The sequence below is a fragment of the Panthera onca genome, chromosome C1 (assembly GCF_046562875.1).
Source record: "Panthera onca isolate mPanOnc1 chromosome C1, mPanOnc1 haplotype 2, whole genome shotgun sequence".
NCBI classification, from domain to species: Eukaryota; Metazoa; Chordata; class Mammalia; order Carnivora; family Felidae; genus Panthera; species Panthera onca.
The window spans coordinates 186,817,146-186,843,515 of record NC_138346.1 but is presented as its reverse complement, the minus strand read 5'-3'; the positions used below and the strand labels follow the sequence as shown (position 1 = coordinate 186,843,515).

At 48.6% G+C, this 26,370-nt stretch overlaps 1 protein-coding gene across 9 annotated transcripts in view; it reads right to left on the bottom strand.

Annotated features, from left to right (window-relative positions):
* ERI3 (ERI1 exoribonuclease family member 3) overlaps window positions 1-26,370 on the bottom strand; it is a 127,460-nt gene that overhangs the window by 69,052 nt on the left and 32,038 nt on the right. For all 9 annotated transcript variants that reach the window (XM_060621893.1, XM_060621891.2, XM_060621890.2 and 6 more), the window contains 3 exons: window positions 25,399-25,515; window positions 18,812-18,871; window positions 14,443-14,534 (listed from right to left, as the gene is read on the bottom strand). In XM_060621893.1, the coding sequence (XP_060477876.1) occupies window positions 14,443-14,534; window positions 18,812-18,871; window positions 25,399-25,473 (227 nt within the window). In that variant the 5' untranslated portion in view covers window positions 25,474-25,515. The remainder of the gene's footprint in view (window positions 1-14,442; window positions 14,535-18,811; window positions 18,872-25,398; window positions 25,516-26,370) is intronic.

Below are 26,370 nucleotides of genomic sequence, written 5' to 3'. Positions count from 1 at the left end.
CACTTACGCTCTGCTTCGGTCCTCTCTGCTTGAACACGCGTGCATACACACACACACACACACACTCTGTCCCTCCATTCTTCTCTGCCTGCCCACAACCCTGAGAGAGTGCCGACTTCTCAGCCCATTTTGCTCCCACACTTGCCCCCATCCTCTGGGACAGCTGCAGGTTACAATTCCAACCACAGACTTCAGAAAGATGATACACTTGCTGGAGCCTGCAAAGGGTCAGGAGAGAGTACTGTTTGAAATACCAGCGTGACAGCTGGCTCCTTGTCTGTCTCTTCCTCCCCCACTCCCCTCCCCAAACTTGTCATGGTACAAGAAGTCTATAAGCAGCCCATCAGCTTTAAATATCAGTGTGCGTGAAGCAGGAGCACGAGAGCGAGGGAGCGGGAAGCAGACAGCGAGTGCCTCTGTCGCCACTGCCTGTCAGGGAACACTAATGAATTTCACCACCAGCAGCCATGCTTCAGATGGGGTGGGGGGTGGTGGTGGTGGGGGTAGGGAGTTTTCTAGGGAGAACCTTACAGTATTAAAACATCTTTTCCCAAAGCCCTGTTAATAAATGTCATTGCAGAGCTGAGAACTACGGCCCACAGCTAGGACTTCAAGGCAAGGGAGGGGTTGGGACAAGCCCTAAGGTCCTCCCAACACAAGGAGAGTGCAAGTGTGAGGCTGGAGGGGGCCCCCTCTGAGCCCTGCAATTGGGAGGGTGACCACCATGACCCATGCTCATCTCATAAAGGCCGTGGGCTGCCTAGCTCAGACGACCAGGACCAGAAGGAAAGGCCTCTGATGAGGGGAGATCACCAGCTGTGCCTTCTGGGCCAGACTTAAGTCCACCCCACTTCCCATCAACTTCAGCCATCTCACTTCACAGGGAGGCCCACAGGCAAGGGGCTCCAGGCCATCCTTCCAGATCTAGGGCGAGAGCAGTGGTGAGGAAACTCTGACACCAGTCCAAAAGGAAGTACTTCCCCACAGGTGGCAGGAGTCAGAGTTTATCGTAATCTCCGTTGTACAGATGAGGACATGGAGGTAGAGTAGGAATGTGACTTTCCCAAATCCTACAACTAGTAAGTAGTGGAGTCAGGATTGGAACCCAAGTCTCTTAATTCTAAACAGCATGCAGCTTCTCTGAGGAAGGGCTGATCACCTCACTGTCTCCTGTGTGTCCTCTACTGTCAGGCCCTGCCCCTCCCCTCCATTCTCTCCCACTGGTACACACACACCTCTGGTCTGGCATAGGCCACAGCTGCCATGTAGCACAGGGCTGGGCTCCAGGCCAGGGTGAACCCAGCCTGGCAGAGAAAGCCCTGGGAATGAGCCAGGCCATCACCTGGGAGTCTCCACAGCTCAGAGGGCATGGTTGCAGGCATAAGCTTTCCCTGGGGTACCCTCTGCACAGCTCTGATCAGCAGTGTCTGATCTGGCAGCGACCTGCTGTGCAGGGGGCAAATGACATTTAATTTCCTCTTGGTTTCCCTATGGTACAGACGAAAGGCCGTCACCTGCGTCTGGGTCTGGCGGCACAGCTGGAAGTGTTCCCAGACATGCTGCTCTGGAGAGTTCCCAAACAGAAACCAGAATACAGGCAGAGCAGAGGGATGCCCCATAGGCCAGGCTGCCAGTCCTCCCTGAGAGAACCAACCTCAAATCCCCATTGCCGAGCAGTTGCTCAAAGCCTCTGAAAGGTACTGATATGTAAACAGCACTTCCCTGCTCCACTGCTTGCTGGTCCACTTGCCAACCATTTGTCCCCCACAGAGCCCACAAAAATGACCACAAGAAGCACACCAGGTGTCCTGATCAGCTGGTGCCACAAACACCCTGTGGAACAGTAGAATATGCACTTTCCCAATGCTGCAAATAGTTTAGGAAGTCAAATACCTTCTATCTCCCCAGACCCTCTCCAGTGAAACAATAAGACAAGCATCTCTCCGGAGTCTCCCCAATGACAATTTGTCCAAGGAAAGGGCACAGTGCCCCACCTGTGGTGACTGTGGGAAGTGTCAGAGCTGCCACCAGGACCTGGCTAGAGCTCTCTCCCAGAGGGAATGGCAGAGGCAGCAGCAGGGAGTAGGGTAGGGGGAAGAGGGGGAGCTGCTGACAAGAGGTTCTCAGGGCACTTTGGCCAGTGTCTCAGCTGATGAGCTATTCTTTTTGGCCAAGGAAATCAAGAGCTCCTTAGCAATTTGAGCTGTTTCCAAGTTAGCTCACTCATCCCCCCAATTATAGTCTCCACCTGGCCTATGGCCATCTTGACCCTTTGCCTGAGCTGCCTTTGTGTGGCCTACGATGCCCTCTGGAGGCTCCACAGAGAGGCATCCTGCAAGCGGTCAGGTTCTGGGATGTAGACTGCTCTCTGCTCCAGTATACTCAAGGACACAACTGTTCCCCTTACCCTGTCTGTGACCGATCTCCTCTGCCCTGATCCCAGCTCCCTTGACTCCTTCAAGACATGTACGCACTTGGCCTACACAAAGTCACCCTTCGGGGTAGGCATTAGAACGGGCTAGTGGTTTTTAAACTGAGCTCAGTGGGGTTCTAGGATTCTAGAAGGGACATCAGGCTACTTTGAGGACTGGGGGAACAGGAGGAAGAATGGCAGGGCCTCACCCCAGCTTCAACCAGAGCAGCCCAACCCTTATATACTTTGTAATATTGGGCTTTCTTTAGTATTTTTTAAAACAAAATTTCCTGCTAAAAAATACTCCCCATTCAGTCTCTCTACTGTGCTCCTCTGGGTTCTCATGGCATTTGTTTTGTATCTTCTCTGTAGCCTTCTCAGACTCCACCTTACTCAGCCTGTAGTTAGTTATGCACGTGCTGCTCTTTCTGTCCTGATCACCTGGTGCTCCTTATAGTCCCGAGCATACGACTTCCTGGCCCAGAGCAGCTCTCAACAGGGGCTAACTTTAGGCTACTGCTGGAATACCAGCACTTCCAGCATACACAGTGGTCAGCACCTTCGATGGCAGTTTCCATAAGAATTCCTTGGAAGAGAAGAGTTGCAGTGAAGCATAACTGACGTTTACAAGAAGGTCCTAGTGAAGACATGTGGCATATGCCACTCTTAAGTCACCAAATGAGGTACACCTGCTACCATCATCAATCACTTAAATCGACCTCCAAGGGACCAAAGAGACTTTTCCATCTGGCCAATCTTTGGGCAAAATGCAGATATTCCAACAGGAAATATCACTCATTAGAAGTTTCCAAACCCTGCACGTAAGACCATCCATGGCAACACAAGATGATGCTCATCAGATGAGTACTCAAGGGTCTGTTGCCTTGCAGAAGAGTCACCAGTCCCACAATTCTGCTCAAAGGACTCAAAATGGGTGCAGCTCCTCAGCCCCATAAACCAAGCCCACTGCCTGGCTTCCTTCTCCAGCCAGCTCTGGGGAAGGAGCAAAAGGGAGGCAGGGGTCTGTGCTCCTCCTAGCTAAAGCCACTTGTTAGTAGGCCCCAGATTCCTTTATCCCCAGGGAAAGGAAGGTAGCAATGAGCCCTATCCCTCCCCACCCTCCCCACCCCCAGTATGCCTCCCAACAGGGCCAGGGAAGAGAGCCATTAGTGTGTGCCTCAGCAGACAATGGGGAGGAGAAGTCTCCAGAGCAAAGGACAACTGCAGCAATTAGAATGCAGGGAGGTTCAGAAGCTATTTAACTGGGTGACCCCTGAGGTCGCTGCATCTGACTCCCATCCCTGGATAAATATTGTATGAGAGGGGAGGGGGGAGGGTGAGGGAGCCCTCAGAGTGCTGCTCCTCCTTCCACTCCATTCCCCACCCCACACGGCTGCCTCCAGCCACACACACCAGGAACATTATTTACAGCCCTGACAGTCAGAGCAATCACTCTGCTAACCAAGAGGGAATGGACAAAGTCGACTTACCAAAAATTGACTATGGCAATTGAAGAAGAAACCAGAGCTGTGGGGGAGGGGAGCTGAGCCAACACTGAGATGCAAGGCTTCCCCCACATTCTGGGCCTAGCTGGAGCAAATATTTCCCATCACCCCAAAACTACTAGTAGGTGAAACTGGTCCCAACTGGCAGAGTAAATCAGGAATGGTGCATCTCTCCACCTTTTGGGGGCTCCATGACCAAAAAACTCCTGGATCTCATCACTACCCAGGTGTTCCTTACCAAAGATGGGAGTCCTAGCTACCTGCCCAGAGGAAGTGGGACTAGCCACATGTCACTTATCCAGCTGGTTCCTCAAGCCACAAGCAGGAGAGTCAGCCATAGCAGAAAGGGGTCAGGCTGAGGGAAGAAGAGGAGAGCGTCTGAGTGCAGGCTGCGTCTCGGCCCCCACATGTGCCGCTCCTCCAGTCCTGCTCTAATGCACCCTGACATGCCTCTGAAGACAGAGAGCTGTTTGCAGTCAGCACCGTGATTTGTTAGTAATTATTTCCATGGTGTCACATTGCTGTCACTCTGTTAACAAAGAGACAGGCTGCCTCGGGCTGCCTGCAAGAAAGAATCGCAGAGAAAAAGGCCTGTCAGGCTCCCGGGATTCTCTGGGCTGGCTGGCTTTCTTCCCCAAACCAAAATCCTTGCAGGCTTTGGAAGAAACAGTTTTACAGAACTATCAAGTCTGAGTATGTCACCCTTTAGCCAGGGACACTGAAAATTTATCCCACCCACTCACAGCCATCCTTCCCGAGCTCTACTGAGCTAAGCCCCCAAAGTCCATAGCTCATTCAGGCATGGGCCACTACGCCAGCTGCAGCCCTGAGTTCTCCAGCCCTCACCTTCCAAGACCGCTGCTTCCTGACTCCTCTTCCTCACTGGGGTGTTTGCAGCCTCTCATGCGCTCTTAGGAGTCTAACATAGGAAACCTATTTCAGACCAAACTGAAGCAGCCGCCCCGCTGGCACAGATGGTGGTCAAAGAGAATATGATGGCAGGGCATCTTCTCTTCTTGAATCTGCCAACCGCAGTTCAGGGCCAAAGCTGCTCAGGTGTGGATGCCCCTGTAGTCTCTCGATGCCTGTGCACCTGTGAGGAGATCATCAGACTGCTCCGTCGTTCCCAGTGCCTGGATTGGTACAACATCCACTGTGGTTTGCTTTAGCACAAAGTAATGTCTCCATTACCCTGGCTGGGAGTGAGAGGACAGATTGGCAACGCTGACAAAACAGAGGTCACTCACCTTACAGGCACGGAAAGTTGGAGATTAATTCTCTCCTCTCATGGAGGGAATCAGACTCCTGGATAGTGGAAGGGAAGCACCAATATCGAGACACCCTTTCATTGCCAAGCAGCAGCAGCAAGAGAGGGACACTAAAGCCCATAAGCCCTACAGAGGCCTTGTCAATGTGGCAAGGGCCACTGGCACCCAGTTCCTGCAGAATACCACAGGACAGAGGAGCCTGGACAAAACCAAGATTCTTCTGGCATCAGGGTCCAAGGGGCCAGAGGGCAGTGCTGGCTGTATGAACTGGAATGTAAAGTCCATGAAGGCAGGAGGTTTTAGAAGTTTTATCTCTTTGTTCACTGCTATGTCCTCAATACCTAGAATAGTGTGAGACACACGGTGGGTATTCAATCAACATCTGCTGAAAATATAATTAAATGGGTCGGTATGGCTCAAAGGCCACTTCCACAGGCCTGGGGCCAGGCTCTCCCTATCACAGGAGTTCAGAGAAAAGGGAAGCCAGTGCAGGTTCCAGAAGAGACAGGTAGACCACATATCCAAAGGACTGGAATTAGGTTTTAAAGGATGAGGGAGATTCTCATATCAGACTGAACATTTACATACTCATTTGACAAACATGTACCGGAGAGGTAAAGAAAAACTGTAGTCCAACAAAAGGAGAAGAGATAAAGCACAGTATGGAAATACAATGGAAAACTATACAGCAATGAAAAGGCCAACTACTAATATACACAACAACCATGGAGGACTCTCTCATATGTCATGTTGAGCAAAGGAAGGCAGACATAAAAGAGTACATTTTGTATGGTTCTACGTATTAAAAGTCCAGAACAGGCAAAGTGAACCAAAAGTAATAGAAGTCAGAACAGTGGTCATCTGGTAGGCAGAGGGCATTACTGACTGAGAAGGGACACAAAACGTTTTCTAGGATGATGGAAAAGGTTCTTGACCTTGATCTGGGTGGTGGCTGCACACGTGCATGCTTGTATAAAAATATATGAAGCTATACACTTCACATCTGTATACTTTATGTACCCTAACATGCCTACTTCATACCTTGGTTTCTAAAAAAAATAGAAAAAAAAAGTTGGGTCTCAAGAGTCACACAAAGAGGTTTTTTTTAAAAAAAAAACACAAAACTATCTCACCCAAAGTAAAATATTTTCCAGGAGCAAACTCCTCCTTCGAGTTCAGGGGACAAGCCCTCCAATCTTCAGTCCCTATCTGCCAGAGGACAGAGGAGCCCAAATAAGTGGCCAAGGCCTGGGAAGGTCCAGAAATGTTCAAAGCACAAAGGAGTGCAGACTGAGTCCCAGGTCTAGGAAGCAGTGACAGCCTTTATTCTGTACCAGGTGAGCTGTGGGGAAGCAGAGATGGAACATATGGTCAAGCCATGCCACCAGCTCGTTCTGAGGCCCTCTGAAGCAGCCTGTCAGATTCTGCCATAGAATCAGACTTCCAGAGATGGTCCTGAAGAGCCATAGGACCAATTTGTCTTCCTGACAAGCTAGACAGACATTGGCTGAGCTACCCCAACTCTGGGCTATGCAAAGGTCTCAGTGCCTACAGCCCCTCCTGCCAGCAAACAGGAGACAATAAGACCCTCACAGAGGGTCAAGGGGAGTATAAGAGTATAACTCCAGGGGCTACTACTTAGGCAGCAACACTTGCCTCACAATGAAGCAGTAAAGAGACATCCATCTAGTCAGTGGCTCTATAGCAGGCCAAAACATGAGACTCCCACCACTGCCATAAACATCTCAAAGCCTGATCAGTTACCACACAAACGTCTTGATCTTTTATCGGGATTTTAACGAAGCAAAACTTCCATTCCAGGAGTTCCAAAAATCACTAAAGTGCTTTAGACTCTGTTACCTTCCTAGTGGATGAGATGAAGCCAACGTTAGAGCGCCCCATTCAGGCTCAAAAGTACCCAGAATGTGGAACACCAGAGGCTCTGCCTACCAAGGAGGGACTGTACTTACTGATCAGATAACAGAGCTTCTCCCCAGTGCCCCCCAGGTCCAAAGTCCTTCCAGAGCAGACCAACTACCCCAAACCCAGGCTCCAAGGCAAGGACACAAGCTGAGTTGTCTGCTGACCTGCGGCTCCAGGACCACAAGCAGAAGAGAGGAAAAGGGATGCAGGCAGGGACCTAGGAGTCCCCATGGACTCCACGGAAACCTGTTCTTGCTCTAGGGTCTGCCCACAGGAAATGGATTATCCCACCAGGCCCATACTCAGGAGCCCTTTACCACTAGTGCCAGGCCCCAGGACATGTGTCGGAAGGAACTCTCAGGTCTCTGTGAGTAGGCTGGCCCCAGAGACCTGCGAGCTCTGGGGGGAGGCGGGGCACCCCTCGCTCCTCAGAGCCCAAGAACTCTCGGCCCAAGGAGCTGTCAGGCTAACGAGGCTACCCCACCGCCACTCCATCTGAGCGTGGCAGCCTGCACCGCACGACTGGCTTCAGGTGGCTCTTCTTTAATTAATGGCATCCCAGGCTCTGCAGGGAGCTTCACCCTACAATGAATGGCCCTCTCTCATTAGAGGCAGGCCTGCCATGATGTATTCAGGGCGAGGGCCAGGATTCATTTCCCTGTCTGTGGGTTGGGGATGGGAGGGAGGGGAGAGGCAGCAGGGAGAGATTTATATCGAGTGACTTGGATTAGCTGCAGCTGAAACATGACCCCATCAACTCAAGCTGCCTTCTTGGGGCTAACCCGATGCACCTCTGCTGACGAGAGGGCTCTAGGGAAGCTGAAGGGAGGGCAGAAGGTCTGGTTCTTGTTCTCTCTGGGCTTAGGCTACAGCTCAAAGGCCCAGAATTCCTATACAACCTCCAGAATCCCCTCCCCACCTGCCACACACACTCAGTGTGCACTGGCAGCCTGGTCTGGACTCTGAGCCAATCTTGCCCACCGAGAGCCTCTTCATGGCCAGGAAGCTGACCCACTGTCCTCCAAGCTATAGGACTGACCATGGCTGGCAGCTGGCTTTCGTCACTACTTTCTTTGGGAAATACCCTCCCTCCCTACCTCAGGGAAGGAGTCCATACCATAGTAATGCCCCCATATCTGCTGTCTGGAGAGGACAGCACCCAAGTACATTCTGCCACAGAGCATCTCAGACCACAGACTACCCGGCGCTAGGGAAAGGGCAGGCATTAGTCTGACATGAAAACACCCTGTCAGCTATCACCTCACTATACTGAGTCATTAGACTGAACCCCTACCTCTACGGTGGGGAGATTCTGTGTAATACTACTTTTTCCCTCCACCTCCCCTTGAGGCCATCTCATAGGGATCACAAGACTGAACAGGGGAAACTGGGGTCTTTGGGCAAAAAGTTGTCTTAGAAAGAAAGCTGCTCTGGCACCCTGCTAGCCACACAGGTGATTTTAGGCCTGGGGGCTAGGTAGGATCAGGCTGGCAGCAAATAGCACACAGCCCTACAAACTCCCTCTGTAGACCCCAGTGAATTAGACATTCAGTTTTGCTTGTGCTTGGGATAAGAATCATACATCAGAGTCTATCTTCTATCCATCCTCAACCCTCTTAGAATGCCCAATTCACTAAGAGAGCTGGAGAGTCGGCCTTCACCTACCCCTGCCAGCCAATCAGAAGGCTGCTCTGCAGGCTTCCTGTGTCCCTAAGAGGGCCAGGGCAGAATGCCTATCATGTGTACACACACCCACTCCATGTCATCCACGCTTCTCCCTGGCCCTTGTGGAAGAGCATTCATTTACCCTTCCTTCCCTACTCAGAAAGAGATGTAGCTCAGTTCCGCTTTGCTAAGCCCTATTTGGCAATGTGTCTAAACACATGCAAACTTAATTAGTTCAGGAGGGGAGCCCAAGCACTTGCAGTGACAGATAAAAGTATCGGGAAATGAGACAAGTCAGGACTGCCAGGGAGTTCTTAGTCAAGCCCCTTCCCCCAGCAGGCTGCTAATCAAAGGTGATGCAGCTCAGAGCTGGGACCAACTGGCACACCCATGGGCAAGGGCAAGGCTTTCATAAGCTTAGTGACATGATGAGATTCCCCCACGTGCTTCCAAACATACTATAGGATAGAGTATCCAAAATGATACTGGCAGTGGTTTCCTTAAAACAGATCTGAGGACTCATTCATTTGTAGCTCATCAAGGAGGCTCTCAGCCCCAAATCATCCTTCACCACACCTCCTGGCCAACTACGCCCGCATAGCAAAACAAAAATAACAGTGCAGACCTCCACCAACACCAGATCAGGTACCAGCAGCCTAGGGTGTCAGAGAACATCTGCCACTCAGTGCAAACAAAGGAAAGAAAGGCATTCCCACCATATCACAAAGCCATGGGCCATGAAAGACAAAAGCAGATGGTCAGATGGCATAGTGGTTAAACACATGGTTTCTAGAGTCAGAATGCCTAGGTTCAAATCCCTGCCACAAACTTGTATGAGGCCTTGACAAATAACTTACCTCTCTGGGCTGCAGTTTCCTCATCATTTATTTAAGGAAAAAAAAAAAGGGTTATAAAAAGAATTTATTCCTTAAGATTGTGGTAGAATTAAATGAGATTGTCTAAATAGCAGAGCAGAACTCCTGGTATATAATAAGTGCTCAATAAGTGCTGACTATCTTTATTATCTAATATAAAACTTCCAGAGCAATCCCAGCCCTCAGTCTTGGAAGGCACAAATCTCTCAGAGAAAGCCCTTCACCCTGCTCCTAAGACCAAACTCCTCCATGGCCCAGGCCTATGGGCCATCTTACCCAGTACCCACCATGGAGGGAGGACCCAACACCCACTACTGGCAGTGAGAAAATCCAGGAACAACTTGCATTAACAGCACAGTTCAACCCTTCACACTGCAGGAAGGCCTAAGATTTCTTCTTCTGTTCCGTTCTCCCTGAATCTACCTTCCATCGATCCTCTGTCATTCTTCCTAAGTACGGATTCCATAGGCCCACTCCATTACTTAGCTGTCATTTATTCAACAAATATTTATTGAAATACTACATGTCAAACATTGTCCAAAGTTATAATGGTGCCCACAATCTAGTGAAAGATACAGATAAGTAGAATTTATACAATTCCAAGTATAAGTAAATACATTCCAGAAACACACAGGAAGGCACCTAGAAAATGTCGTTAAGATGGATCCTAAGGGGGATGCCTGGTGGCTCAGTCGGTTAAGCGTCCAACTTCGGCTCAGGTCATGATCTCACAGTTCGTGGGTTTGAGCCCCGTGTTGGGCTCTGTGCTGACAGTTCAGAGCCTGGAGCCTGCTTTTGATTCTGTGTCTCCCTTTCTCTCTGTCCCTCCCCTGCTCACGCTCTCTCTCTTTCTCTCTTAAAAATAAATAAACATTAAAAATTTTTTTTTAAAGATGGATCCTAAGGAACTGGCTAGCTAGAGCATCTGACTGGGGTCAGGGAGATGAGGTTAGAGAAGTAAGCAAGAGCCTTGAGGCCTCAATAAACTGTGTGACTTTGCCGTAAGAGCAAGAGGAAGCCTTGAAGGTATTGCGCGGAGGTGTGACATAATTTGCTGCAATTAGGAGAATGGCACAAAAGAAGTAAAACTGGGGTCAGAAAGACTAGAGCACTTTTGTATTCCAAAAAGAATATGATGACCTGAACTAGGGCAGTGGTAGCAGGGATGGAAAGAAGGCAATGACTTTGAGAAACCTCTGGCAAGAAGAATCAACAAGAGTTGGCAATTAATTGGTTGTGACTAGAGAAAAGGAATCAAGGCTGAGTCTCGGGTTTCTGACAGAAATACCAGGTAGAGGTTCCAGTCACAACTTGAGAGCAAGTTGGAGGACTAGGTGTTGGGAGAAAGATGACACCTGAGCTTTAAGGGGACTGTGGGCACCTAGGTGGAGAAACGGAATCAGTAGCTGGATGTGAAAGCTTGGAGTTCAGATGGCAGATAAAGCAGATTGCTTTTCTCCAGCAGGATCTCTGCTGCCATGTCAAAGCTGGAACCTACAGAGGCATTCCCTGCCTGGGTAGGCAGAGAAGACAGAAAATTGGTGAAAGAACACTAAACCCCAAGAGGAGCTTCAAGAACCATGAGGTAAGGCAAAGGAAAGGTAGGTCAGGTAGGGAGGCAAGCTGACCAAGGGTCGAAGCCATAACAAGTGTCATTTCTTAAACAAGTTGAGAAGGAAAATTAAATCCATGCCCACTAAATTAAAACCCACCTCGGCAGGATCTGTGACTACAGCATCAAAGCCCACAGAGTATCAACTCATCTGGCTTTGACAAAAGATGGACACAAAATGATTCTGTCGGGACGGGAGCAGATTTCTTTTCTCCAGTGGGATTTCCGCTGCCACTTCAGTTCCCATTTCTCAGTGCCTCACTAATCAGGCCCTTTCCAACAAAAGTGATGTGAAGCTGGTTGGGGGTGGGTGTTGGGAGAGAGGGGAAGGGCAGCAATGAGAAGGAGCCATGGCTCCAGAAAACTAGAGTGGGAAATGAAAATATTTTCTGAATTCCTTAGACTTAGTTAAGTCTGAAAATGGATGTCAAAATAAGAAGTAAGCCACATACTAACAAGTTGCGGGTGTCAATTTAACACCACCCTTGTCAGGCTCATCAGCAGCCTTTACCAGGCGCATAAAAAGGTGATGGCTCTGACGAGAGCCATCTGACGAGAGGTTCCAGGAACACCGATAAGCTGTGCACTGTCACGCAGCACTACTTAGGTTTCCTCTCTGGCTGTTTTTATTTTGTTACACATTTAATTAAGAGCCTTCCCAGCAGTTATGCGGAGTCCTGCTTCTAAAAGGCAGCCACAAAGCTCTCCTCCCCCCAACTCCTGCCACCTGACATCTGCTTCCCTCTTGCACATTCTTTTTCAGAGCTTCACTGGCCTTTTCAATACAAACCCAAACCAGCTACCAAAGTCTCCGCAACCCATCTCTTTTAGAAGCAACATGGCCTTAGAGTTCAATTCTGTGTAGCTATGAATCTCTACCATTTTGGGCCTCAGGTGTAAATACTATTTTGTGTTTTGCCTCTATAAAAGGGAGATACCACCTTCTACCAGGGAAGATAGTTAGAAGGACTGAATGAGATATGGTACATGCTCATTAAAATTTGGTTTGTTTTCCTGTATGTTTGGATTCAATAACCCAATCCCTCTTCTTGATTACATCATTTTTTGTGAAGATTCAAAGCAGCCTCCTGAGACACCAAAATCTGTTCTGGGCCCACTGGGCTAAACTGGTGCTGCAGGCCAGAATGGGCCAAAGAAGACAACATCCTCTGAAATTCCCTCTTCTTCTTATGGAGAAACCAACTCCAAGCTTAGGAGGCCCGGCCAGATAGTCCCTGCATGCATGCACAGGGAAGTTTTCATATACACATGTATGCATGTGCCATTCACAGTTAATGCAGAACATTCTGAAATGAAATGTGGGTGCCTGAGATATGAACACACCAAAGAGTGAAAACCACTGGAAGAGTGGGAGTCCTGGGAGGTTATCTGGAGAAACTAGGCCTCTGGACTAGGCTACATGAGCCCCAGATGCTAGGTATCAGCCTGAACCTTGCCACCCCAAATAGCTTCTCTTGTGCTGCTGAAATCCACCTAAATCCCTTCTCTGCTTCAAGTGCTCAGAGCTTTCCAAGATGCCATAAATAAGAACAACAGCCTTCCTCCTCCTCACCTTCTCCATGGAACCCTCCCCTCATTCATATCTGCTTCCAGATCCAGCCTCCATAATTTCCCTGACACATGAGTGTCATCTGGGAGCACAAAGATCCTTTGGAGCTCTGGGAGTCATGTGCACACACCTAGACGTATGCGGTCAATGTGTGTACATGACCTAAAGGATATGGAGATGAGGTGTGTGGGTATATATGTGATCTGGGCTTGTTCCTCCTCCTGTCTCACTTAGGGAGTTGGTGTCCTGTAGCAGTCTTGACATCCACCTGAATGCATAACTTCACCTCAATACCTAGCATCCAAAAGGCATAAAGAAGGACCTAGTTAAGAGGATAATACCTAATTTGCTAGGAAATGTTACTCCAGAGCCACTATTCCCCACCCCCCACCAATACCCCACCCTATGCACGAAGCTTGTGTGCACACGCGTACACACACATACATGCGCGCGCGCGCACACACACACACACACACACACACACACACCCAGAATGCTTGCTATTGCCTTCGGTCACAAAGAACACAGAGGTATCGATTCTATCAATCCTCAGCAAACAGTGCCCCCACCACCTCCACCCCGCTTTAGCTCCCTGGGGGCTGTCTGAAGCCAGGTATCCATAAGGATAGACAAGAGGCAAAAGTGTCAACCCGGCAAAGGAACCAGTTCTGTCTTCTATAACCAGGGCAGGACCGAGAGACAAAGGATAAAAAGCAGTGGGGACAAAGGAGGGACAAGGAGGCTGGGGACTTGGAGAGCTCCCTATAAGCAGCCCTCTCTCATTCCACCACTGGGCCCTCAGTTGAATCATCAGGGCTTTGTATTCCAGATAAAAGGGTAGGATGCCATAATGGCTAAGAGAAAGGACCCTGGAGTCAGGTTGCCTGGGTTTGAATCCTGGCTCTGTGTGTTCTTGGGTAAGTTACTTAACCACTCTGTGCCTTAATTTTCTTATCCATAAAACAGGAATAAGAGTACCAGCGTTTATTAATGAGTTACTATTTCTAAAGCACTAAGAGTAGTAAATGCTATATATTTGGTTTAAAAAAAAAAAAAGGATCTGGGGCACCTTGATGGCTCAGTCAGTTAAGCACCTAATTCTTGATTTCAGCTCAGGTCATGATCTCATGGTTGTGAGATTGAGCCCCACATTGGGCTCCATGCTGGACCTAAGGCCTGTTTAAGATTCTCTCTCTCTCTCTCTCTCTCTCTCTCTCTCTCAAAAAAAAAAGAAAAGAAAAGAAAAAGAATCTTCTTTTAACCCCTTCCTCTCCTCCCCTTCCTTCCTTCCTTCCTTCCTTCCTTCCTTCCTTCCTTCCAGGACAATAAGTAACCCCACAACTGGAAGGGCTGTCCTGAGCAGTGGGACCTGGCAAAGGCCAGAAGGCCCCGACAACAGCAATCCCAGTAGGGTCCTTGACTTGTCTACTATTCCTTGTTCCAGAGGCAGAAGGCACGGATCCCAGCCCTCTTCCCACCTTGGCAGCCCCAAAGATCCAGACACTCCCTGACTCAGCTGCCCTGTAGGCTTGGATGTGTAAGCCTGTGAAAGGAAGACCTGGCCCCACAGATTCCAAGCCCTGACAGCAAAGTAGTCCTTCTTGTACTCACATGACTTTCAAGTCCCAGTCTCCACAGGTGACAAAAATTGACTTGACGTTTGGATCTAAGAGGCCTTCCTTCGCCATCCACTCATCGACCCTCTGAAAAGTACACAACAAGAACAGATGAGATTTCCCTCTTTTTTTTCTTCCTGAGTCTGTGAAGAGCCACAACAGTGAAACGCAGATAAGCTGCTTGTAATCAGAGCAGAAAAAATCTGTAATCTTATCCAGCCATGGCTCTGCTCTGGGCTCTCAGCCTTGGCTCAGGGCTGTGGGGGCACAGGGAGGACAATCCCTGCAGGAAGATCCACAAGCCCAAGTGGGGGGAGGAGGGAGTCTCTCCACTGTCCCACTGCCTGCTCCAGACAGGATAAGGACATATCCCAGTAGGCTGGTCCTCAAAAGCAGAGCCTAGCACAGACACAGGTTGCCCTGGGCCATGAGAACAGGCTGGAAGGAGGCCTCAAGGAGGGACTCCAATCCACAGGTTTCTTCATTCACTCACTCATTTCATCCTCCTACCAAACGTTTATTAACCACATTTATGAATTTGGTGATTCCCCCCAATGAAAGTAAAGTTAATCTTCACCATGAGTCTAGCAAAAAAAGCTCCCTTGCTGGGCTGGAACCCCTTCTTGATCTCTGGGATAGCACTGCCTGCTTTAGTTACTAAAAGCTCATAAACTGGCCCCAGACTTCATGTTTCTCCTCTCCTGGTTGAGGATTCAGATTCAAATTCAAATTCGGTGGACTCTATTGAAGGCTGAGCTCAATTCCTAGACAGAGATAAAAACTGTTCCTAAACATGCTATAAGTATTTCTTTCCCTTCATCCCTTTGATCAGTTTTATTATTTGCACTCACATTGCAAGTACAAACATTAAAACCAGTATATAATGAGAGAATTATCATAAAGAATTCATGAAATATTGCCTATTTTTCAGAAGATCCCAGGCATGGGGTGAGACTATAGCAGATCACCATTGCTCCACTCATGCAGAAGGATTAGTTTTTAAAGGCAAAGAAGCTAGAAACATAGGATTGAAAGTCAGACACATCTGGGTTCTAACCCTGACTCTTCCATATCCTGGCTGTGTCACTGATGGGAAGTCATTTAAAAGTCATTTAATCTCTCTGAACTTCAGTTTCCTTCATCTATAAAATGAGGCAGATGACTAACCTTACAGGGTTGTTTTGAGAATTAAATGTAATAAGGTATTAAGTGCCTACCACAAAACAGACAGTAGGCTGAGAAGGCAAGAAAGGCAGATCATCATAATACAATATAATAGATGCAACCATGGAGAAGTGAACAGAATGCTATAGGACCAAGAGGACGAAGTGGCTAGCTCTATCTTTTACAGGGTAAAGAGTCAGAAAGGAAGGCTTCACAAAGAAGACAACTGAACTTGGGATTCTGTGGTTGGGTTTGCTTGACAGGATGGAACACAGGAAAAGATGCTACAGGCAGAGGCAAAGGCACACGCACAATCATTTTGTATTTGAGAAGCAATTATGTGCTTAACGTCTGCCCTCCCCACCAGACTATAAACACCATGAAGGCAGGGAATCTTATTTGTCTTATTCACTGTCTTAATCCCTAATCTACTGCAGTACCTTCTCACAAGATACCTACTGATTTACTGAAATATGAGTAGGGAATAGTGTGACCAATGTCTACAGTGTGTAGAAAGAACGGACAGGAAATGAGGCTGGGGCCTAGGTTAAGCCAGACTGTGAAGACTCCAGCAAGTAATGGAGAGTCCATGGAAATCTTGAAGTAAGATGACTTCTAGCAGGTATAGGCTGGCTCCCCAGACATCTCAGAGATCCTGGAGGCCTGGTCCACACTGACACAGTCTTTGAGTAGGGCCAAGGATCCTATGTGGTTCCACGGCTAGAGCAGTCCCACTCCCAGGAGGTCAGAGCTGCTCCCTGAGCCAGACTGTGCTGATCCTCTTCATAGTCTGTACACCAGAGAATCCCTCTCAGGCCAAGAGTCTCTGCAGCAAGCTACATTCTGGACCTTCCACTGCTGAATGGCTTGTCTCCCCATCCAGTATGGCCCACTTGCACAGATGAACACGCACACTTGTATACCCTTTCCCAAGACTTTACAGAAGAGGTAAGGCAAACCTGGAGCTCCCTATGTCAGCTAACCTTGTTCCAGCTCACTGGCCTTAAATCCCCAAGGGAAGTGCCCCATCTTCCAGGGGGGCTCTCCAATGCCCCAACTCCTGCACAGTGCTCTTAGATAAGAGCAAGACAGGACTGTCAGGAGCCAATGCTCAGCAAGACCAAGCCTTCCCCATGAGAAGCACTTAATACTCACAGGGGGTCCTTCAGAAGCTTAGGACGTAGGCCATTCACTCATGTGATAGATATTTAGTGAAAACATTCCACTGTGAGCCTGTCCAGGGAAGAGATACTACATTTGGAATAAAGTCTGCCCTTTTCCTTCCCCCTATGCTTGAATGGATAAAGAGCTAGAGGAACCACTGAGAAGACCCCCAATCAGCTGGGCTAGCCCTCCCAGCTACAGAAGGTCTAGCTTGAGTCCTACTTGGACCAAATTAGTCAGGCAAACATCTAGCTGGCCACCTGCTCAGGGACTTGGTTAGGACAAGAAGTTAGCTTTTTAGCTGTGTGACCAACTCAGGGCTAATGGGACAAAGCAGAGCCTATTCTAGTCTCCTTGCCAGAGACTCCCTATTCAGGCTGATGCCAGGAATCTTCCCTCTTTACCCACACAGTGTGCTGAAGTAGCTTCCTGGGTGAGACTCAGAATCCTCTGAGCACCCTGCTCCAGGCTGGCCTGGGGTTAGCAGGAGGAAGCCTCCTGAAGACCACAGGTCCCTGGCAACCAGCACCACTGAAGAAAAAAAATCCCGTAATTTCAACAGCCCTAGTTTGGTGCTGGCCTACAGCAGGCATCTTCCTTTTAGGATCCTGGCCAGAGACATTCCAAGAAAAAAAAGCTGCCTGCTCTCTGGCCTCTGTCAGATGCTAGGCCCTGGCTGGGACATAGGAAAGGATGGGTCCCCTTTTTCTCCTTGAATCCGGTCTTACAGGGTGCAATCCATGCTAAGGGGCCCCCTCAATCATAGGAGTTAATCTCTCCTGAAAAAAAGAGGGTCAGTGGGGCTGGGGGACACCTCAGAGCTCATCTTATTTTCTCCCAATCTATTGCAGGTACCCTAATGCTGACCCTACCCAGAGCTTGACCAGTCACAGAGCCTAGGCTTATACACTCCCAGGAACAGAGAGCACACCTGCCACTAAGTGAGCCTAAATCTGACTCCATCCTGAGGAGCCCCAGGAAATTCAGTCTGCATTTCTCTTTCCCATGGGGCAGAATCTCTTGGCTAAATAAAGAGATCTTCCTCCCTCTCCCTGCCACCATCCAACTTCCTCTAGGCTGCCTACCTCCAATGCAGATGTGCCCTGCTATCCCCCCAACACTCTGCTTTCTCTTGTGCTTTGATAGGGGCTAAGCTTTGGGTTTATTGGTCTTAAAGATAAATAAAGCACCAAATGAGATCCACAGGCTTTTTCTCTTCTCCCCTCCCTCTAGAGAGGAGGGAGGGGGAGGGGGACCTTCTCCCTTGGTGAAAACCCCCAGGCCAGAAGGGGTGGGAGACTAGCTGAGGCCAAGCATAGCCCTTCTTTATTCCCTCAGGCTGGAGCACAAGAAGTAGCATCTTAACCTTTTCCAGCTCCCCGAGGAGAACATCCTAGAAGTGTGGTCTCTGCCAAGGGTTCTAAAGCCTTTAATTTGATTTCCCTCACATAGGCAATTGTTGTAATTATTCTGATTAGGAATCATTACCCAGTGCAGCCTGTGCACCCCTGACAGGCACAACGCATCCAGCGGCAAGCTGCAGTGGGGCAGGCGGGCCCAGCCGCACCTCCTGGAGGAGCTGACAGCAAACAAAAGCCATCGATGGGGAGTTCTGGGTGAGTTAATGAAGTGCTCACATGCCACAGGAAGCCCACACTAAAGCTAAACAAAAACACCTCCAGTCCCCAGGGCTAGTCCTGCAGTGCCACAGCTCAGCCCCCCCTACTCCCTGACCCGCCCAGCACAGGCTGCCAATGCCGCCCAGCAGAGGGCCAGGGACCAGGAGGGGGTGGGGAGCCCTGTGAGGATCTCAGGGCAGCACTCGGACATCTTGCCAGTAACCCTGATGGGAACAGCTGGAGATGACAGATCAATGGTTCAATACTCTCAACAGCATGTCACTGATGTGACAGCAAATGTTATTCTAATCAAGCCATAATCATAGTCAAATTACACGGCTACATTCTCAGGAGGGGAGGGAGAGAAAGGCAGCAGGAAAGGGTCAGAGGTCAGGAATTAAAGGTCATTCAACCTACCTCCAGTACTTGCTGCAGGCTTGGCTGACCATCCACCATAGCTTGAATAATCCCCGTGAGCTGAAAGGAAAGAGAAATAGCCAATAGGTGGAACCGGAGGGCATAGGGTTTCAAAACTGGACTGGATCCTTTCTTTCTGTTTTTCTCCTTCTACTGTAAAAGATTCTGGTGTGCACTGCTTTAGGCTCAGAATCTGACAGAAGCCTTGGGAATAAAGTCCCAGGATACAAGGTGAATTCCCCCTGCCCTGAGAGGGGGATACACACCTACATACTGACCACAGGGTGTGTTTCATACCTATTTCAGCTTTTACTTTGAAAAAAACCTGATTTTATGTATCTTTTGTATTCAATAGGCTCAATAACTCCCTACAAATTACAGTCTAAAGTCAATTCACCTCCAAGCTTCACAGAAGTTCCCAGAGAACTTGGAGAATACTTGCACAGGACAGCCATACTTGGGTTCTGATGTCCAGCATTTCCCCCTGTAACATCAGTGAAGAGCCAGGGGAGCCCCACAGGCATCTACCCTTCACCCTAAATACCTGGGCCCTCAACACCAACTAGGCAAGTAAGAAATAGACACCTTTAACTTAATGCAGATGAAAAGGCCTAATGTATGAATCTGCTCTAGAGAATTTCTGACTCACGAGCCTATGCTACACCCAGGTCAGGCCTAGCTTCAAACAAGCTTGTTGCTTTGCATTGTTTGGAAGTGAAAATATCCCTCGGACACAGACTAGGACAGACTGCCTCAGGGATCTGAGGCAGGAGGCCCCTATCCATAGACTTGGATCCAGCAGGAAATCACCATGCCCAATGTGCCCCTGGCTACTTCCACAGAGAGCAGCATCTCAGGCTTGCTTGGGAACTTCTTTTTTTTTTTTTTTTTTTTTGTAAGTGTTGGGGGGGGGATTAAACTCCAATTAAACTATAATTACATTTAATGAATATCAAATACCCAAATCACAGGAACCGCTGGCTCTAAGAGGGAAGGTTATTTTCTCGTAGTGACTTACATGGAATGGTAATACACACCTTTTAGGGAAGAAATTTTCATTTTAAGAACGCTGAGTTCCTCTAGGTGGGTTTCTGTAGTTCATCAAGTCATTATTAGGTGGTATTTTAAGGAAGTGTAAGGACACAGCCACTCTATTTTATATTCCAGAAACTGTTTTTATATTAATCTGTATTTTAATTGGGTAACAGCTGCTGCCTACAGACTTCCCATGGTCTAAAAGGAAAATAAATTAGAAAGATTAACTACACTGTTGTTTCGCAAGGCTTTAACCCACAGCATGCCCACCCGGCTGGCACCTCCACACCCTTTCCTTGCTTGGGAGACCAAAGAACTGCCCAGCAGAGGGAGGGCCTGAGCCAAAAAGAAGAAGAGTTGGTCTGCTGAGGGGTGAGAGTGGAGGGTTAGGGTGAGGAAGAGCTCTGGGTCAGCAGCTTTCATCTTAGAGTGCCAAGACTCCTCCATTTATTTAGTCAACAGCTATTCATGGACAGCCTACAATGTGCCAGACTCCATTCTAAGAACTAGGAATCCAGCCATGAGGAAAAACATGAAAACCCTGCCCTCATGGAATCTGTGTTCTTCTTGGCAGCCCCTCCTCTTCCCAGTCCAGCCAGCACCCAGAGCCACACATTCAGCAGGCAGTTGCCCTGTGTTTTGCCTCAGGCACACAGGGGCCAGAGCCCAGAGTAGGCTTGTTGCCAACTCCAGGTCCAACATCCAGATGACTGACTAGCGCCCATGCATCCACTGCTCTTCTTTCTGGTCCAGCTTCTCTCCTGCTTGGTTCTTCCAGAGCCAAGTCACGTCCTCAAGCTTGGAGCTGGGACTTAGGGTCAGGACTATCCTGGAAAACCTACAGCCACTCTTACTTCTTGGAAAGCTCTGGGGTCTGTGTGCCAGTCTCATGTCTAGTCTGAGTCTTCTGGGACAAGGTTAGGTCTACGACTTCTGACTCCTACCAAGGGTCACTCAGATGAGGTGAATACTGAAGGGCTTCCAGAAGGACTCGCAGAAGAAACCAATGGGTACCCTTGCCAAGAGCCCTCCCTCCTTGGAAATGGGACTTAGGTCAGCATCTATGTACTCTACAAGCACCTGCTCTGGGCCCAGGAAAATCACTAATGCGGAGAGAGAAAATCACTCTACTATAAAGGAAAACCAGGGCACTGCTCTCCAGGATCTCCCTCTATAGGCTAGGCCCGCCTCTTCAACCCTGGTGGTAGTGGGTAGGGCTCCAGGGTCCTGGGGCTTTCTCACACTCCTATCCGGTGGTCAGTAGTCCTAGAATCATCAGCCTGAGGGGGGCCTAGTGAGCTCAGCTCCCTCTCTATCTGGGTGTTTCTAGAGCACTTGTGGTTCAGCAAGACATGGCTTACAGCTGAATTCCTAAAGGGCATGAACTCACCCCCAGAGACACAGAGTCTTGAGCTATTGGTTCAGCTAGAGGCATCCTTCCAGGAGGAGGCCTCACTCCTCTGTATTAATGCTTCTAAGGATGGACTACATCTTATCAGCTCTACCAAGGCACTAGATGAAGAGACTGTGGAATTAGGAACATTAGTCCATGCACCTGACAACCTATAAGACATCTCTAAGACCTACACGAGAAGCCATGAGGGAGAAAGACAATTTAATACAAATAAATATTGGAAAGTTCTACCTTAGGCATAACTTAAATCCTTCCTGTTGCAGTTTAAACCCAATCTCACTTGGGTTAATATATATTTGTAAAAAGCTTTCACATCCTCACAATGAAAGGTACTAGAGCAAAGCCAAGTATTATTAAGCTGAGAACCAGGGCTCACAGGCTAAACAGAGCTCAGAGACCTTAACCACTTAAAGCTGGAGAGGTGAGAGGAAGAATTAATGTGTGCTCTGTGGCTCCTTTCACCAAGGGATTACAGATTAACTCCCGCTTCTCCAGACTCGGAAACCACAAGGCGAGGGCTTTTGACCCTGACTGATAACATGACTGGTTACTGAGATCCCCTACCCACACAAGGGCTTTGTCCAGGAACAAGCTGGCTTCATCATAAACACTGGCAACTACAGGAAGCAGCCCAGGACACTCAGTGCCAATAGAATGTCAGCATCCAGCCTTTCTCCTTTCACAGTTTATCTCCAACACAATCGTATTCTGACACCAAGACAGTTTGTTGATTACATAAGCACTTGTCTCTGGTGTGCAATCTGATAATCAGACCCACTCTTTCTCCTCAGACAAAGAGACCAATAAATCTCAGCCTTTATAAGTACAGGTGCAAGACAAAGCCCTTTACTGGCATTTAGCAAAATGGGTATTTTTTCTAGTTTTTTTTTTTTTTTTTTTTCCCCAAGACAATGACAACAACAACAAAAAAGACTACACATGGTCAGGGACTGTGCAGCAGCCCAGCTGCTAGAGGCAGAGATCTGATGAGCTGGAGCAGATTTTAGAGGTGGTAGGGAAAGGGCTTGGGAAGGAATGAAACATGTCTCATCCTGTCTCTATCAGAAATAAGTCTCCAGGCAGACTATCAACGGGTACTAAGAAAGAATCTCAAGCAGGCTAATAACATGTCCATTACACAGAGCAGTAAGAGTGTCTATATGTGGGCTACAGACCCACTCAAGGCAGAATGCCTCTTCCTGCCGAGCCTGTCTCTCCCCCCACACAAGCATGTGCTCATATGTGTACTCACGTGTCACAGGCATGCATGCATGCACACACACAGGCACACAGACCAGGGTTCTTAAGAACTTCTTGTGCACAAGAGAAAATCCTACTAGAGGAACTGCTGAGGCACAATCCACAGGTTTTGAGTTGTTCCTCACACTTACTAAGGAAAAAATTTCCTCTGATTATGATGATCTCTATCTCTACCCCAAAGGCAGCTACTGCCATGCTGGATTAGGCCCCACAATGATGGCTCCCATCCTTTGTCCATGCCTCTCTCTACATTACAACTCCATCTGGTATGGAGACAGAGCAACATTTGGATGATCTGAAGACTTCACTTACTCAAAAGAGAGTCAGCAGTACAGTTACTTGGGGTCAGGGGTGGCAGGGAGAAAGGTGTGGCTGAATAGCTCTTTAATAATATTCATTCATTTAAGGAACATGTGTCAAGTGTTTACTTGGCACCAGGCCCTAATGATGGGACAGAGATGGATCAGATCTGGTTCTTGCCCTCAAGGAACTCACAATCTAGTGGGGAGACAGATAAGTATATACAGTTTAATGCATCTGATCAGCACTTTGTGTAGTGGGATCAGCCAGGGGCTCAGGGGAGGCTCCCCAGAGAAGGTGACCCTGAGCAAAGTCCTAGAGGACAAGAAGGGGGGTGGGTGGAGAGTGGGAGCAGCATACAGGCAGGAGGAGCATCATGTGCAGAGGCACACTGTGAGGGGGTAACCTTGGGTGAGGGAAGTGAGGGGGTGTGAAGCAGGGAGATGTGAGGCTGGACAAAAAGGCAGGGACCAGGTCAGGGAGAATTGGGGGCTCTGGAGGCCTGAGGTGAAATGGTACACTTGTTGCCACAGCACAGCCATATCTTCATTTTCAGATAAGGCTTCAGAACAATGGTCCCAACCCACCGTGCTTCCTGCCCTCCAAATTACGTATTTGTGTCTTGGGGTGAAACTTTCTAGAAAAAAGAAAAATATCTCCCATCACAATCTCACAATCCCTCCTCCCTTACCTCCCCAAAGAAGCAGTAGCAGTCCTGATTCCAAAAGATCCCTTTTCCCATTACTCTCAAGCATCCACTCCTGCCCAGAGATGAGCTTCCACAGTGCTGTTCCATCCCTAAACAGCCAGCAACCTTTCTCAAATTTGGGCCTGCCCCACTGCACCAGGCAGCCTAGCTGCAGCTGAAGCCCCCAAGGGGCAATCTGCACACAGAGAGGAGGAAGAGAAGGACAAGAGGACACTGCACTTTCAGGCTAGTGGAGGCTCAGGTAACTGGCTTGTTTTAGGAAACTCTTCCCTTCCCATATGGAATGGGATTTTTGCCATCATTAAAATTTGATTTTTTCCAAAAGGGGCAAAAAGAACAGATTAGCGCCCCCTGGTGGTACAGGTAATTCCCAGGGGCAAGGGTTGTGGGGGCGGGGATGTAGATCCCAGAGGGAGTAAGAATCTCAACATCATTACTGGAAACAACAAAAGGCATGAGAGACTAGACACCTTGGCAGATGGATACCTGCACCAAAAGGCCCACCTGGGTTGGGCGGCAAACACTGGCATCAAGCCCAGGAGCGACCCTCAGACTTTGTATCTGGGCTGAGTCAACCTCAGAGCCCATGCGGCCTTCCCACCAGTGGCAGGCAGGCCCTTTCCCAGCATTCTCCACACCAAGACGATTGTTTTGGGATCACTTAAGAACTCCTTTCCTCATGTTTCACTCATACTTAGCAAGTAGATCTCTAAAAGAAGGCACAAAGTCTCGAATATACCCTAGCCCCCAAATTCTTAAAAAGATTCCAGGAACACTCATGTTTTCCCGTTACCTTCTGCTGCCATACATACTTGGCCCATGATTCCACCACAGCCTGTGGCTACCGCAGAGTTTATAACACAACACATCACAGAGGAAAGCAGCCACAGGAAGCTTTTCCATACAGGCCGGAGAATGAGAATTCTTCAGGGGTACCTCCTCTCTGCTCCTAGCAGCTCTTTTGAGCTGCATCAAGCATCAAGATCTCAGTTAGTCCCAGTTTCACAATCTGTAAAATGGGGCAAATACTAACCTGCTGGCAAGGTGGTGGAGTATAACACCAGCACAGGGTAAGGATAAGGATAAGAATATTTCAGCCTTGTCCAGGCTGTCCTCATACCCCACTTGGACTGCCCTTCTCTTTCCTTGATGATACAGTTTTGCTTCCCACTAAACCAACACTTCACACAGGACCACTTTGCTCAAGGACAGAAAAGCATCACCAGAAAGCTAAGACAGCCTGAATACAACCTCTCCCTCCAAGAAGCTGAAATCTTCACATCTTGTCAAGCGGCCCCAACGGAAATGGAACTGAAAAGAAGCTGAATCCCAAGGGGCGCCTGCGTGGCTCAGTCAGTTAAGCACCCACTTTGGCTCAGGACATGATCTCATAGTTCGTGAGTTTGAGCCCCGTGTTGGGCTCTGTGCTAACAGCTCAGAGCCTGGAGCCTGCTTTGGATACTGTGTCTCCCTCTCTCTCTGCCCCTCTTTGCTCGCTCGCTCTCTCCCTCTCTCTCAAAAATAAAAGAAACACTAAAATAATTTTAAAATTTAAAAAAAAAAGCTGAATCCCAAAAGCACCACCCTAGAGTGGCATACCACTCCAAATGCCTCAACACCAGGAGGAGTAGGGATGATAAGGAAGAGAAAATATTAGGGAAGCTGGGATAGATTGTGCCCTCCTTGGGTCCCCAATGACCACAGTTGTGCAAGTGGAGTGGCAGACTTTATAAAAACTGCTGAATCCAATATGCACCTGCATTAGCCACTGATAAAACTTAAGCTGTCCCTAAGTGGCATGTACAGAGCACCAGTGACCCATAAGCTCCCGTCCCAGCAGCCCCTGCTACCCAGCTCCAGGGCCCTTACCTCTGTACAGAAGGGAGTAAGCTGTGGATGGACTACAGGCTGGACATACATGTGAAAGGTAGACTCAATCTCCATGGTTCGACCATTTAGCTTCAGGATGGGGAACTCGATAATTTCCTGGAATGGCAAAGATACAGAAAAAAAAGAATATGTTTTTTTAACCAACCATTTCATAACTCAGAGTCAAGAATGAGGGAATGTTTTGGACTCATTAGCTCCTGCCAGGCCAGACCCAAGACTGAGTGTAACGGTGCCAGCTCAGTTCTTATTCTAACCTTCCCACTGTTAACACCCTCACAGGTGGCCAGGACTAGACACATGCCCCATCCCTGCTGTCTCTGGAAAGGGGAAAGAAGACAGTAGTATAAGCTGCCCAGTTTCCCCAACTGGTTCTCTGCCAGAGGCTTGTTCACTGGAGGCCATGAAAATAGCCCCACTCGTCCCCCTTGCCTAGGCCTCTGCCCTGATGGGCCTGGATCTCCAGCCACAGGACCAATCACAGCCCTCTACATTTAAATTTAAGCAGAACCGATGAGTTTCTTCATTCATTTAAAAAAAAAAAAAAAAAGAAAAGATAAATAATAAATAAAGCCAAAGGGGATACTAAAGAGAAGAAGAAAACTGAGTAAGAGTAATAGGAGCTAGTGCCTCCCACCTTTCTTTCAGGCAGTACACCCTCCCCCAGCCTGCTCCCCCCAATCACTTAGCCAGCCCTTCCCAGTCCACTGGAACGTAATGGAAGAGAAGGAGGAGGAGTGACAATTTGTTTGGTGTCTCTAAGATTAATTTGTCTCCGTTATTTAATAGAGATGCACAGCACCAAGGTCCTGGTGTGCAAACAGGCTTGCAGAACGCTGGCTGTGCAGCACGCCTCATACATCGCTCCTGGGAAGGGAGGAATGCACCAGAGGGGGGAGAGGGCAGGAGAGCACACACGCACCAGAGAGAAGAGGGAAAGCGAGGAGAGAGAAT